The sequence below is a fragment of the Marmota flaviventris genome, chromosome 10 (assembly GCF_047511675.1).
Source record: "Marmota flaviventris isolate mMarFla1 chromosome 10, mMarFla1.hap1, whole genome shotgun sequence".
Lineage (NCBI taxonomy): Eukaryota > Metazoa > Chordata > Mammalia > Rodentia > Sciuridae > Marmota > Marmota flaviventris.
Window position 1 is genome coordinate 120,401,230 of NC_092507.1, and position 15,055 is coordinate 120,416,284.

The 15,055-nt window shown below is 50.4% G+C and overlaps 1 protein-coding gene across 7 annotated transcripts; it reads left to right on the forward strand.

Moving 5' to 3' along the window:
* Positions 1 to 652: 652 nt before the first annotated feature.
* On the forward strand, positions 653 to 11,322 carry S100a2 (S100 calcium binding protein A2). 7 transcript variants are annotated; one of them, XM_071618799.1, is made up of 4 exons: positions 8,642 to 8,720; positions 9,368 to 9,456; positions 9,981 to 10,128; positions 11,107 to 11,322. In XM_071618799.1, the coding sequence occupies exons 3-4, from the start codon at positions 9,988 to 9,990 to the stop codon at positions 11,257 to 11,259; spliced, it is 294 nt and encodes a 97-aa protein (XP_071474900.1). In that variant the 5' UTR covers positions 8,642 to 8,720; positions 9,368 to 9,456; positions 9,981 to 9,987; the 3' UTR covers positions 11,260 to 11,322. The 7 variants fall into 7 exon arrangements, with proteins under 7 accessions (XP_027776779.2, XP_071474902.1, XP_027776783.2 ...); XM_027920978.2 differs by lacking the exons at positions 8,642 to 8,720; positions 9,368 to 9,456 and adding an exon at positions 653 to 748; XM_071618801.1 differs by lacking the exons at positions 8,642 to 8,720; positions 9,368 to 9,456 and adding an exon at positions 3,136 to 3,156.
* The last annotated feature ends 3,733 nt before the right edge of the window (positions 11,323 to 15,055 follow it).

The following is a 15,055-nucleotide window of genomic DNA, read 5'->3' on the forward strand; positions in this document are numbered from 1 at the left end:
GGTCAGCCTGGAAAACAGCAAGACCCTGTCTCAAAATAATAAAAAACTAAAAAGGGTTAGGGATGTAGCTTAGTGGTAGAGCGCCTCAGGTTCAATCCCCAGTACTGCAAAAAATCAAAAAGTTAAAAAATAAAAATAAAGGTAAACAAAAAGAGAACGGGAACTCAACTCTGATCATAATCGTTGAAGAAGGGAGAGACAGGGGCTCAGGAGGACACTGGTCAGGAAGTCGCCATCCCAGGCAGGTTGGGGGGAGGCAGGTTCTCCAGGTAGGAGAAGAAGGGTCAGTTAGGTGAGATTCCTCGGAAAATCCAGTGGCTCTTGGCGTGTGCTCAGTGGGGACTGCGGCTGGCTTGGTGTTTGGTCAACCTGGGGTTCTACAGGCTGGACAGAGGGGATGCCCACGTTGGGGAGGAGAGCAGAGGGCTGGGAGGGTGGAGCTGGCTGAGTGCGGTTCCCAACCCTTTGATTTTAGGAGCGGTCTCCACTGAGGGGGTATAAGACTGAGAATGAGGGAGAGAGGCAGGGAGGAAACAGAGGGAAGCAAGCAAGCGAGAGAGGTGTAGAGAACCAGTTTTAGCCTCAGTTGAGGAAGGAGGAGGAAGAGGAAAGGGGGAGGGGCCAGGGCAGGAAGCTGGGGCAAGGCAGCTGCAGGACTGATGGGTGAGTGGTGCTCTCCGCCATGCAGAGACCACCGCCTCCAACTTCACACCAAATTAAAGCGGCAGCAGTCATCTGGGAAAAGAAGGTTTGATAGCACAAGAAGTTACAAAGGGGGGGGCGTGTCTTGGGAACTGACAGGGAGCTGACAGGGTTCTGGCAAGTGTTATTCAAGGGCTGACAGCAGGTTTAGGATCTACATTGTTTAACATCTCAAGGTGGGCAGCAGACTCAGTCCAACATCAGAGTTAACCAGGAGCAGCTGGGATTCAGGGAGGGTTGTCATCTGGTCAAGGAGAGCGGGGCATGGGGAAGTTCAAAGCAAGGGCAGGAATCCCAAGGAACTGTTTAAAACATCCAATTATGGCCAGGCCAAATAGAAATCTTGGTATTTTACAGTAAAACAGAAATGAACTTTCGTGACTTTGTGACGAGATGGCTCCCCATCTTAACATGGAATTAGGCTGGGTTCATCACTCCCTCGCCAGGCCAATCTGAGTTCAAATCCTGGCACTACACTTAATCCTGAGCTTTAGTGTCCTGATCTAATTAATCATAGACATTGTTCCCATGGTAGGGTGGCTGGGAGGATCAAATGAGATACTCTATGCTCAGTACTTAGAACAATGCCCAAGAGTCAGCACCCTGGAAATGTTAGCTTCTTCCTGCCGGCCTGCCTTCTGTCCTTCCTTCTCGGGAGCAGATGTTTATCTGGACAGAAACCGGGCAGGTTCAGAAGGTCATTCTCCATCACTTCACTCAGAGGTGATCTGGTTCCAAGACACTAGGTCTTGTTCATCCTGTGACTTCATCATACATCCAAACATCCCGGGAACCAGCTCTGTTTCTTGCCAGAGACTGGCTGGTAGATAGAGAGCTGGGGAACTGGACGTGGATAATCTTACAGGGTTGCACGGATAAACTGAATGACCTGTGTGTCTCTCCCCATGTAAGGAATTGATTTCTTATTAAGAAACGGCATATGGGGAGACACGGGACTAGAGCAAGCCACCAAACTCCACTGTCTTTGAAGCTGGACCTAGATATTTTGGCAATTATGATGGGAGAAGCTGGGTGGTGGTGATCCCAGCAACTCAGGAGGCTGAGGCAGGAGGATCACAAGTTTGAGGACAGCTGGGGCAGTTTAGTGAGGTCTCATCTCCAAATAAACAATGAACAGGGACTGGGAGTGTGGCTCATTGGTAAAGAGCCTCTGAGTTCACTCCCTAGTACCACTCAAATGGTGAGATCACGCACCATGGGGTCTCTCTCTCTATATATATATCTATATGTACTAGGGATTGAACTCAGGAGCATTTAATCATTGAACAACATCCCCAGCCCTTTTCATTTTTTATTTTGAGTCAGGGTCTTGCTAAGTTGCTTAGGGATCCTTCTGCCTCAGCCTCTGCAGCTGCTGGGATTGAAGGTGTGTGCCACCACACCCAGCTAAGTGGAGTGTGTGATCTTGCTGAGGTAACTGGCTCCCTCCCTTTAGTCAGAGACCCTTGGGCGCAGGGATGAGCCTCTAATCCACACTAGTCAATCATAACACTCTGTCTCCCTGGAAACAGGGATTGGCCTATGGCCCAGTGTGTGAACCCGGCAGAGCCAATCAGACTCTTCCTTGATTAACATAGAGACATTGGGTTTACAGAACTGGAGGGGTAGGTGATCATGCTCCTCATTGCATAGAGAGGCCCTGCTGTGCCACAGCAAGAGGGAAGCTGACATGGAAAGAGAGACACACAGCCCGAGAGAAGGATGGATGGATGACGGATGGAGGGATGAATGGCGTTAAGTCCCCGGTTCTGGCCCTCAAGGGTGTGGTTCATGGATTTGGTGAATGATGGCAGTGACCTTATGCCCTGTAGCAGCCACACCCGTTTGGTTTTGGTGAACTTGAGTTGAACCTCTGTCTTAGAGCCGAAAGATCTCCATTAATAGAATTAGAAATGGTAGAGTCAAGTCTTAACCCCTGTGTCACAGCCATTTTCTAGTATTACAAGTTGATCTTTTAAAATGTCTTTCTTGGGATCACTTCCTCATGAGTAATACCCTATAATTTTAAAAACCACCGCTTATACTTCTGAGTCACCTTGCTTTTTCTGAAACTGCCTCTAGTCTTTTTCTGAGACTTAGGACGTTCCCTGGCTTTATCAAGACACAGTAAAACATATTTCTCAAGCTGGGTGTTTCTGGGAAGGTGGTTAATCACCCTGATTTATGTAGATTTCTGTTAGCACTAGTTTCACCGGAGACACTGTCCTTTCTTGGCTCTCCGTTCTGGCAAATGGCGGAGCCTGGCTTGAGACTCCAGCCTGCCTGACACCCAGACCCATGTACTTGCTGGGACGGCAGCCAGCCTCTGGCTGCGGGGAGGCCACGAAGAATTGGTAGCCAGTTTGGAAGCGTCCCAGGCTCTCTTGAATCAGATGTCAGGTGACAGAACTCAGGGACTGTGGGCCTTTGTACACTGACATTCCCTAAGGAATGGTGAGTTGGGGAGACGGCAAGTTCCCAATTCTGGTGCTTAGTGGTGCAGGAAATGTTCCAGAAAAAAGGTCATGCTTTTAAAAGTTTTTATTTTTATTTTTTTCAGGCCAGGAGATTTAATATGACAGTGAAATACTGAAGTTGAACTAGTTTTTGTTTAAGCTACAAAGCATATTTTCCTTGGTGACAACAGAATGTAATAAATAATCCTTTAATGTATTCACAAGGTGACTGTAACATTTGGGGTAGAAAATCATATTTTGTGGGACTCATTTTAAATAATATTCGTTAATTAGCGATAACATAGGCATTAAACTCTAAGTTTAATGTAGTGGCAAATGAATGACTGATCTCAAATGTTACTAAAAACAAGTCCCTAATTTTGAAAGAGAATAAAAAAGAAAGGAGATGAACTGGGGTTCCTGGAGAGATAATAAAAAATAAATGCATATATATTTTTTCAGTACTGAGAATTGAAGCTAGGGGTCCTTTATTGCTGAGCTACATCCCACCACCCCTTTTATGTTGCTGTATTGCTGAGGCTGGCCTCAAACTTTTGAACCTATTGTCTTAGCCTCCTAAAATGCTGGGATTACACTTGTGCCATCACACCCAGTTGGAGAAAGAATATTTCTTGAACAAATTATTTTTAGAAAGCATAGCTAAGTTAATATTTGAGTGTATCCTGCCATTATAGAAACTGATTTTTGGCATGTGTGGAGAAAACAGGCCCTGCTAGCATTTTGATTGCAACTGAATTATAAAATAATTGCACTGATGCTTTTATCCGACATGTATGATTTTTAATGTATTACCACTGAAAAACTCTGAGACAGCTAACATGTAATAAATCTCTGATGTCTGAGAATGATATTTGAATGATTGTTGCTGTGAACGTATTTGCTAATTGTTACCATTTTAAGATTCCAAATGATATAGCTATTTGATATATCTTGTGTTGATTAATTGGTATTTGAAAATAAGCATATTTTTTATTTCTAAGTAGTTTTGTGGAAAAAGTGAATTGAATATAGTTTCCAGTCATGTGTTGTCCTAATTTGTGTTAAGAAATTTATTTAAAAATCTTCTCATCAGAAGAGAGTTAATTAGGCAGGGCACAGTGGCACCTGCCTGTAATCCCCACAACTTAGGCAGCTGAGGTCAGCCTCAACCCCTCAGCAAGACTCTGTCTCAAAATAAAAATGTAAAAGGACTGGGGATGTGGCTCAGTGGTTAAGCATCCCTAGGTTCATTCCCCAGTACAGAGAGAGAGAGAGAGAGAGAGAGAGAGAGAGAGAGAGAAGAAACAATAAGAAGAGAATTAATTAGTAACTCTCTTTCCTTTTAGTGGAACCAAAAGTTCAGGAAATCTGACTTCTTTCCTTCATGGTTGGCATGTTGACACTTACAACCATCATTTCTCTGCAAGTTTTCTACCTAGTTTATTAAAAATCAATGCTATAAATGACTTTTAAAAAAAGGGGGCTGGGATGTAGCTTATGGTGGAGCACTTGCTTAACCTGTGGGTTCATTCCTGGGATCAGTCCCCAGGCTGCAGAAACACACATGCCATGAAAGTTCTCTGAAAGGCTCAGCAGTGTATTTTGGAGTCATTTTTTTTTCCTGAGCATTCTCTGAATCTGTTTCTACCAGGGTATATATTTTACCTAGCAATTTTAGAATAGGAAGAGCTGTTGCCAGAAGGGATATGTGGTATTTTTCAGTGAGGTCTTTAATGTGGGTCACCCTATGAGAAATGTGAAATTTCTGGACAGCCCTTTCCCACTGGAAGGGACCTGTATATGAGCCATAGGTTCCAACTTGTCTAGTGGGACAGCAGACCACTTATTTTTATTTTCAACTTCAATATTCTTCGCTTTAGAAACCATTTTTTTTTGAGTGGCACTTCCCAGTTTGTGATGCTGTCCTTGGAAGGGTTGGAACACAGGCTCCATAGACATCCAGACTTTGTTACTTTACTATCAATTCCTCTTTATCAAAAGTTCCCTGTGACTCTGGAGTGATTATCTCTTCTTGGGTATGGGCAGGTGGGTACTGGGGATGGAACTCAAGGGCACTCCACCATTGAGCCACATCCCCAGCCCTATTTTGTGTTTTATTTAGAGACAGAGTCTCACTGAGTTGCTTAGGGTCTCACTGAGTCGTGGCTGGCCTCGAACTTGTGATCCTCCTGCCTCAGCCTCCTGAGTTGCTGGGACCACAGGCCCATGCACTGTGACCCACTATCTCTCAGCACTTGAAATGATTTCTGGGGAATCTCAGCCCACCTGGGCTTCTCAGCAGGAACTGCTAGGAAACTCCTTTGAAGCCAGGCAGGTGTGGGTGTGGGAAGGCTCCTTGGAGGTGAATCAGCGCAGCTTGGTCCAGGGTGAGTCAGGAGCAGGGCCTGGGAAGGGCTGGCCACCAGAGGGAGAAGCGGTGGGGAAGTCGGAAGCCGAGACCAGCGCTGCAATGACAATGACAGGTCGCCACCACCAGGGGGCATGAGCCGGTCGGGAAAAAGCAAGCCGGCCGCCGGTGCAACACTTGTGCCACTTGGAGCACGACCAGGGCGTGGATGGAATGCGAAGGTCCAGTTTCTCCAGCTGGACATCCTTGCCCTGGGCATCCCCACTGCCTGCCTGTGTCCTGCTTCTCTGCCTGTAGAGAAGTGGAGAATGTTGGAACAGGATCAGGCTCAGGCCTCTCATTCATCCAACAGACCTGTCCCGCCGTGGGGGAACGATTGCTTGAGGTCACACAGCAAGCTGGTGGCAAGTGAGTCTGATTTTCACAGACGCAAAGCATCGCCATTGGGTGGGCACAATTCTGGCTTCAGGTCCTGAGGGGAGACACCTGGCTATGGACAAGGCTCCTGATGCAGGGACTCCTGATAGCTCCCTCCCCCTTCTGGTTCCAAACCAGTCACTCCGGCCCCATTCCGTTTTGTTTGGCCTTTCCCCCAACTTCTCTTTCCCACTGGAAGGGACCTGTATATGAGGCCAGCCTCAACCCCTCAGCAAGACTCTGTCTCAAAATAAGGACTGGGGATGTGGCTCAGTGGTTAAGCATCCCTAGGTTCATTCCCCTCCTTACCCTCTCTCTTTCTCTCTTTTTCCATGACTGCCTCTTTGTCTCTCTCTGTAGCCTCCTGTCCCCATCCCGCCCCACCAGGGAGTTTGCTCTGCTCCTTAGCTGGTCCCTGTGATGGGACGTTTCCTGTGGTCACTCCTCAGGGAGTTGTAGCTCTCTGAAGCTCTGTTTTCCAGCCTGATGCCTCAGTTCCACTCCTGGGACCCAGAGGAGACGTTATTATTTGCTAGTGTCATCAGTGGTGTGACCTCAGGTGGTGAGAACAACTCCCTGACCTCCTGGCTCCTAGATGCCACCCCCAGTGACCCTCATTGCCATTCAGCGGTCGTAAACACCTGCTTAGCACCTGGTGTGGGTGAGACCCTTGGCTCATGCAGAAATGAATCAGGCCCAGTCCCTGCTTGGTGAGCTCACCATGAGCGTGGAGGGCAAAAGAAAACAGGTACACAAAAGACTCGGTGTAGCTGGGAGTGCTCCCGAAGGCTCTGTGTGGGACAGAACAGGTGGAAACCGAATCTGGCTGGGCCTGGGAAGGCTCTGTGAAGGGGAGAAGGGATCTTGGCAGAAGGGGACGTAATGTGGGTGTGTGTGGGGGCACATGCTGAGCAAAGCGATGTCATCAGCCAAGGGTCTGGGTCACGGCAGGTGTGTCCAGCCCTGGACGTGCTCAGTGAGCAAGGCAGCTGGGCATCATCAGGGAGGTGGGAAAGCAGGGGGGACCGGAGTGTGGAGCACCTCGCTGCTGGCCCTACGGAAGAGCCGGTGCAGTTTGAGTAGGGAGGGACCCTCTGAAGCCCCCATGAGATGGAACAATGGCTGTGCACCACGTCCCATTTGCCCTCATCCTAACCCACTTCTCCCTGCTCCCCTTGACCCCTAAGTCTCACAGTGACCCCCAGGAAGGACGAGCCCGGCTCGGGTCTGACCTCTCTGCTCTGGTCTGCTCTGGTCTGCTCTGGCTGTGCGGTGCCACCATCCATATCTAGACCTGGGTCCTTCAGTGGAGGGTCTCCATGCCAGTACTTTGGCCCTGGGTTTTCCGGCCGCTGCTGCCCTGGCGCTGGGGGAGTAGGGCGTGCCGCTGAGTCACTGCCTGGGCATCTGGGTCTGGAACCACGGGTGAGTCACCAAGGGGGGGGGTGGGGGGGGTTGGGGGAAGGGAAAATCTGTTCGACATCTGGAGTGGGGAGGGGAGCTAGGCCGACAGGAAGGGCGGTGCCCAACTAGGTTTAGGGTACACAGAGTGCAGGAGGTGGGTGCCCTGGGAGGGGTGGTGGTAAAGCTGAATCTTTCCTAAAAACCTCTCCCCTGGGCTGGCTTGAAGGCCCACAGTGCTCACCCTTCTCTGGGCTTGGAGAGGGCAGGCGGGGAGTTGGGGGTGGTGAGGGAGGATGTGGCTGGGCCTCTGCTTCAGGCCTGGCCTCCTGGCTGGGGACACTACCCAACTCCCTCTTTCCAGCTTCAGGTAGGGTTCTCTTCCCCACCCACTCCCCCACCTCTCCAAGCTGGAGAAGAGGAGCCTAGGGTTCTCCTGTTCTGCCTGGACCCCTCCAGGGGGCTCCCTTGTGCTCCACACAGATGTTTGCTCCACTTTAACTGAGGCTGCATGCACAGCAATCCCCATTTCTCACTGTGAGGTATTTTTAATCGCACCCAATCACTTTGTTACCTTAAAGTTACATTAGAAGTAATTTTAGGTGGGGTGCGGTGGCTCACGCCTGTAATCCCAGTGGCTCAGGAGGCTGAGGCAGGAGGATTGCAAGTTCAAAGCCAGCCTCAGCCATTCAGTGAGGCCCTAAGCAACTTAGCAAGACCCTGTCTCAAAATGGAAAGGTCTGGGGATGTGGCTCAGTGGTCAAGTGCACCTGGGTTCAATCCTTGGTACCAAACAAACAAACAAACAAACAAAAATTTATTTCTTTCACTTCTTGAAGTCAGCATTGACCTCCTCCTCTTGATGCCCCCCAGATGCCTTCTCTGGTCCCCAGCTTTCTAAGGGCAGCGCTGGTCGGCTTCTCTCTCACACATGCTCAAACACACACACACACACATGCATGCACATGACCTTGGGGCTGCGAATTTCCTGCCTACTCTGGGTCACCAAGGTGGCTGAGCAAGCTGTGACTCACAGGCACATCATGAGAACCAGGCCGAGCAGCCTCTGACCCCTGACCCATGTTGCCCCTTTCCCATGACATCTCCCTCTAGCTGCCCTGCCCTGGGTGGGCTCAGGGGCTGCTCTTAGCTGGCGGGGGGCCCTCCTCCAGCTGGTGGAGGACCCAGCAATCTCTGGGAGGAAGGGGGCAGCACAGGGTGAGTGGGGTGGCAGGAGGCCAGGCTGTGGGGCAGTCAGGCCAGAACAGGTTCTGTTTCCTGAAAGCGCTAAGTCTGAGGCTGTGGGACTGACATATAAAACCCCTTCCCGAGTGCCTGGCGCTTTGTTCCCTCCTGGGTCTCTGCCACCCCATCTGGTGAGTACGTCTCCGACTCGACCCTTGTTTCCATAGTTCTCTGTCTGATTTCCTCGGTGGGATTGGCCTTGAGCCACTTGGGGGGACCCTCTGTGAGTCAGATTGAGGGGTCTTTCTCCAGGTTCTTCCGGGAGGTCTCAGTTTGGGGGTTATCCGAGGCCTTCCCTCGGGTCTCTTGGTCGGGGCCTGTTATTCTGTAGGAGTCCTTCTTCGGGGGTCTAGCCCAAGGGCAGCTGATATGTGTGTGAGGGGTGCTTTAACGAGAATTCTGAGTTGGTTTTGTTTTTGCAAAGTCCTGGCTAATCCTTCGTAAGGCTGAGAAACAAGAAGCAGGGGTCTCCGACACATGGCCCCACCCCGGGTTCTGGCCTGGAATAGCGGCATAGCTCTGCCCGGCTGGCTGCTCCCCATGCTCCCTCACCTAGGTGAGGGCAGGCTGGCGGGCGGGGCTGGCAGCGGGGCCAGGGCTTTCCCTGCCTCCAGGACAGCTCCTCTGGCCTTGCGCTGGGACCTGCCTGACTTTGCAGGCTGACCTCAGCATTCTCAGTGGCAAATGGAAAATGCCCTCTGAGGTCCATCCTTGTGACCCCAGATTCTACCTGGATCCCAAGGCACGAAATGTTTAGTTTCTTTAATTCTAATCCCAGCAAGGTCCTTCATGGTGGGGGCATTCGGTGGCCCCTGCCCTGCCCGTGTCTTGCCAGCACACACAGCGCTCCAGGACTGAGGGTCTCGGGTGAGCAAGGAGACACGTCCTCGTCTCCGAGAGCCCCTGGTCCGAGGGAGGCAACATCCCTGCCACAGAGGCTCCCAGGCAGTCGGCAGCCCTGGCCCAAGGCAGAAGAGACCCCTGGAGGGAGCCTCAGACTTCCGGGAGCCATGGCTATTGCCCGGTGGTGCAGGGAGCCACCGGCCAGCCCTGTGCACACCTGTGCTCCCCGGAGCTTGGCACGGCTCTGGTCACCCTGTTAGTTCCCTTCCCAAGACACTCAAGAGGGGGAGCCCTGCCCTCAGAGGTGTTCCTAGTGTGACTGTGCCCTTGGGGGACACGGGGAAGGTTCAGCATCTGCCCTCATGCCAGGTGTCGGCACGACCCTTGCCCACGGGAGCCACATTGTGAGGGCGAGATGGGGCCCCCACTTACAGAGGGGCTTGGTGAAGTAGGGGGGGGGGCCCAGGGCAGAAGTGGCTCCTGCTGGCTGGGCTGTGGCCCCAGGTGTCTTGGTGACATCAACATCATTGCTACTTCTACGGCCCCAGGTCCAAGATGTCCAGTCCCCTGGAGCAGGCGCTGGAGGTGATGGTCGCTACCTTCCACAAGTACTCTGGCCAAGAGGGAGACAAGTTCAAGCTGAGTAAAGGGGAGATGAAGAAACTTCTGCAGAAGGAACTGCCCAGCTTCGTAGGGGTGAGGGGGGCAGGCTGGGAGGGTGGGTTGGGTCGTGGGGGCGCGGGGCGGGGTGCAGGGTAAGTCTCTGCCTCTTCACTCCTGTGGTGCCTGCTGATGCAGAGGCCAGGGTGGGGTCGAGGGTTCCCACCACGACTTTGGCTTCTTGGTTTCACTGGAGTGGGAACAAGGCCCGGGTGTGAGCATTCTGTTTATGGCTGTCCCCTGCAGCATTCTTGAGAACTGTGTGCTGTTGGGACCCTCAGAGTCCATCTGTCAATCCTCTTCACTGGAGAGTTGAGCAACTCAAAGCCCAGAGAGGGAAAGTGACTGGCCCAAGATCACACAGCTAGCCTGTGTACTCTCCTCTCCTCTTATTTTCCATATTTACGTGCCAAACCAAGAGGGCATGTAGACAGAATAACGCAGCACAGACATGCACTCTGGGACATTTTGCAGAGAAATGCAGTCATTTCCCCATTGCTACCCTGGTACTGACTAACGGTAAAGTCAGGTCTCTGGCTTTGACCATATGAGGCAGGTCTGTCCTTCCGTCCTCCCTCCCTCTCTCCCTCCGTCCGTCCCTTCCTCCCTTCCTTCAATTTCCAAATCGTTTTGGTTGTATAAAGAGCATTTGCTTTTTCTGAATCCCATGCTGATTTGGGGGAGCAGAAAGCCTGTGTCCTCTTTAGCAAAATGGGGTCATGATATCCACCTGGTTGGGCTACAGTGGGGGTTAGAGCCGATGGGCACTTAGAGGTGTGTCCAGCATCCCCCTACCCCCAGGAGGGTGTGCGGGAGACCTTCACCAAGAGGGTCCAGCTGTCTGGCTCACTGGATGCGTGTTGTAGCTTGCGGGGTCTCCCTGCCCACCACGTACCTGGCAGCCAGTGGAGGGAGCGCCGGGCCCTGGCTTGGGGGCATGGTTCTGGCTGTGGCTTTGGTGCGGAGTGGGGCAGGAGCCAGCCTGGCCATGACCCCAGTCCTTCCTGCTTTCAGGAGAAGGTGGATGAGGAGGGGCTGAAGAAGCTGATGGGCAACCTCGATGAGAACAGCGACCAGCAGGTGGACTTCCAGGAGTATGCTGTTTTCTTGGCCCTCATTTCCATCATGTGCAATGACTTCTTCCAGGGCTACCCAGACCGGCCCTGAGGACGAACTCAGGACTTGGGCCACCAATCTCTTGGGTTCAGGAGGACTCTCTATCCCTTTTAATTTTGTACTCAATAAAGATTTTTATTTGTTGATAATACTCTCATTGCTCAGTGCTGCCCGGTCACTTGGCTGGTTCAGTTAAAGTGCTGGGAACTGGGGGCTTCCTGAATCCCACCCCGTTCCGCACCTTGACTCTCCAGGTCAGAGCTGTGCCTTCGGCCCTCGTTTTGAGATTTCAGACACCAATAAAAATCTGGGAATCAAAATATTTTTTCAACATTTTATTTCGCCAAATAAAGATATTTTTTAAAAAGGCAAATACCATTGACCATTCCTAACATCTCATAAAAAGAAAAGTTCAGTTCCAACCCAGAAGTGTCTAACCTCAGAACAAAGGACAGACTTCAATACCGTGAGCAAGGAGTAGGCCTAGAAGCTGGTGGGAATTAGCCTAAGCAGCCCTGCCAAGATTCATTTTTGAGGACTCTGTCAGATTGTAGGCCCTAGGTGGTGTACTTATTTTCATAAAAGCTATACTTATTTTCACATCTGCTTCCAGATTGGCTAGCTCTATTTTGAGTTCATTCCTCCCCTGTTGATCTCTGCTAAAAGCTCCTAGGGAGCTAGCTCCTGCCAAAATTCTTTTTGTTCCCCTACCATTTTCTCTAAAACCGTAGGCCAGGTTGCCACAGGTTCTGCATCCTAAGGCACATCAGGTGACACTTTGACCCGACGCTTTGCCATGTCATAACAAGGGTTACCAACCTTCCAGTCTTCATATGGTTTTCTTTGTGGTCTTTATCCAATTTCACATTTTATGTTCTTTTCCTTGTTAGATTCTACTTTTAGTTACCAAATGCTCTACCAGTTAGTGATGTATTTAGTTTACATACAGAGAGCCTGACTAGTAATGTCATAAATAAATCAGCATTTTAATGCCTCACACAATAAGCAGTCTGGATAGGTAGGTCATGTTTAGCTCAGTGGCTCAGAGACGCTTTACGGGTTACCTGTCGATGTACAATGAACCAGCCCACTGTATGGTGCCTTAAAACACAAATTGGTTGTCTCTAATGGTTCTGTGGCTAGCCTGGGCTTAGCTAATGGGTCTCATTTAGGATGTCTCATGCACTTGGTATTGGAAATTGGGGTGGATCATTTGAAAGTTCTGATTAGCTGGGCATGGTTTGTGCAGTTCTGAAATGAGTCACACACAGGTCATCAGTTCCTTGATAGAGCCCAGTGCTTGCTACTCTCTATACATGGTTCTCTTGGATCCTGGCTCTTGGCTTCATGTTCTGAGTCAACTCTTTTTTTTCCGTAAGAAATGTCTGGGCTGGTCATGGTGGTGAACACCTGTAATTCCGGCTACTTGGGGAGAGGCTGAGGCAGGAGGATCCCAAGTTCAAGGACAGCTTGGGTAATTGGGCAAGACCCTGTCTCAAAATAAAAAATACAAAGGGCTGTGAATATAGGCTCAGTGGTAGAGTGTCCCTGAGTTCATCTTCAATACTTGGGATGGGGATGAGAAGAGAGAGAAATGTCTGTTTTATAGGTAAGTAGCTCCCTCTATTTCTTCCCTATAAAAGGCTGAAGACTCAAAACTAACTCTCTCTCTCTCTCTCTCTCTTGAGTTTTCTCTGTTCCTTTCTTTCCAAGATGATACAATTCCTTTAAAAATATTGTGGACTCCCTGTGCACCAATTTATAATCAGATGAAAGCCACAGCTACAAATCTCTTTGAGTCTGATCTCTTTTTACCTTAGGCTGAGTGTCAGGGTGCTGTGAGAGAATGTTCTTAAGACCCTCAAAAGCCCTTCTCTGCAACGGTCCAAGTGGCACACTTCTAAAAGTACTAGAAGCCAAAACGGTGGGTGCAGTGGTGCAAACCTGTAATCCTGGTGACTTGGGAGGCTGAGGCAGGAGGATGGAGCGTTCAAGCCTACCCTGGGCAATTTAGCCAGACCCTGTCTCAAAAGGCTGGGAACCTAGCTTACTGGTAAGGAGCCCCTGGGTTTAATCCACAGTACTGCAAATAAGTAAATAAATAAAATAAAAATAAATAAAATTACTAGAAGCTGTATTTTTTATTTGAGAAAACTTAGGAAGTTCCCCTTAAATCTTTCTGAGGTCTCACGAAAAGGCCTCACCTTGATTTCAGTCTTACCTTGAGACCCCTTCACAGGCAGAGCCTTGGAGTTGACCTTTGCCCTGAGACCCTTTCTGACTTTGAGACACTTTTGCTGGCTGGAAAAACTCCAATGGGACCTCAGTATTTCCTCTAAGTTCTGCTAAAAAAACAAAATAGGTCCTTGTTCACTTCAGCTCTCTCTTCTCATTTTTAATCAAAGGCAGCCAGAAGAGACAGACAGGCAACTTCACTCTTCTGTCTAAAGTCTTCTTGCCTGGGATCTAGAAACGTTATCAGGTGCCTTTTCTATTCCCCATCAACACCAGATGATGGTGTTGCCAGACATCTCACCGCTACCTAACAGGGTCTCCCTTTTCTCCAGCTGCAGGAACAATTTTTTTTTTTTTGGCTGTCATTCAAATTATTACCAACTAACTACCTTTCAAAGGTCCTCCCAGCTTTCACCCGTGGCCTGGTCCCAAAGCTAATGACACCTGTTTTAGTTTTTTGTACTAGCAGAATCTTCCTGGTATATTTTTCTTCCTTCCCTGGGAAATCGGCTGCTTGGGAACCATGCGCAGAGTAGCTCAGGTTCAGTTCTCTAGGGTGGAAAGGACCCAGGAGAAGGCGCTGGAGACCCTCTGGTTCTCACCTACTCTTCGTCCTTAACTGCACACTGAGCCTGGTGAGGCGAGGCTGGGCCGGCCTGCAAGGACAAGTGGTCTCTTTCTGAGGCCATAAACAGACAGAAGCCCACTGTCCTCAGACCCTGCAGGGAAGGGGCGAGTAGACACGGGGCGGGGAGTCGTGATGGTGGTCAGCATCTCTGCGCAGTTCTCAGAGCTCCTTCCTGCACCCTGTCATCTCAGCCTCATGGCAACCCCACGGGAACTATCACTAGGCCCTGTTTACAGATGCAGAAACTGAGGGGGCGCAGCATCAGCCGTTTGTGGAACACCCCTCTCAACAGGTGCTCTGTGGGGCCTACCCAGGATCCTCCCAAGACTGGACAAGGAATGTGCTGTTGGTTCTGCACACCACGATGAGGAAATGGACTAGAGAGGGTAAAGAAGAACTTGAGCCATGTCTGTAAGAAAAGTCTGCATGTCCTCGGGGCACTGGGGGGCACTGGGCCTTCCTCTCTTCCTGCAGGCCAGTCCAGAGCCTGGGCTTTGCGTGAGCTGAAGGGACCTGGCTGGCCAGAGGTCAGATGCTTCTGGTCTTCCCGGTCTGATTAACAGGGGGACAGGGCCACTCTCTGGTGGCTGGGTCCTGCAGTCTGATTTCTTTTGGACTTCTGGTCCCCGTGGGTCCTGGCTTCTCAGCCCAGGATTCTGGAACTGCTTTGGTTGGTGGAAACTGGCTTCAGCTGACTACCTCTGGAGTTGTCCCCGGCTGGGCATGTCCCAAAGAAAGCTAATGTCCATTCTTCTTGGGTATTTGACAAACTGACAAACTGCACTTTTCTAGCCACTCTCAACATTCTTCTTCCCCCCTGTCTCCAAATCTCTGTGCTGAGGCAGAGAGAAGGAAGACCTGCTGGCCAGACTCTCCCTTTCCCTGTGGGACTGCTGTTGGGAGGAGAGTTAGGGACTCTTACCTCCTGTGATGTCCTACTGGCCTTTGCTCCTTTGGGTTAACCCCTGGCAGTTCATTAACAGT

Bases quoted from the DNA above. Each gene is read 5' to 3' on its own strand.
- S100a2 (XM_027920978.2), top strand. From the start codon at position 660: ATGGGTGAGTGGTGCTCTCCGCCATGCAGAGACCACCGCCTCCAACTT. The intron at 749-9,980 runs GTTTGATAGCAC...CTACGGCCCCAG, and splicing joins CAGTCATCTGGGAAAAGAAG to GTCCAAGATGTCCAGTCCCC. The intron at 10,129-11,106 runs GTGAGGGGGGCA...TCCTGCTTTCAG, and splicing joins AACTGCCCAGCTTCGTAGGG to GAGAAGGTGGATGAGGAGGG.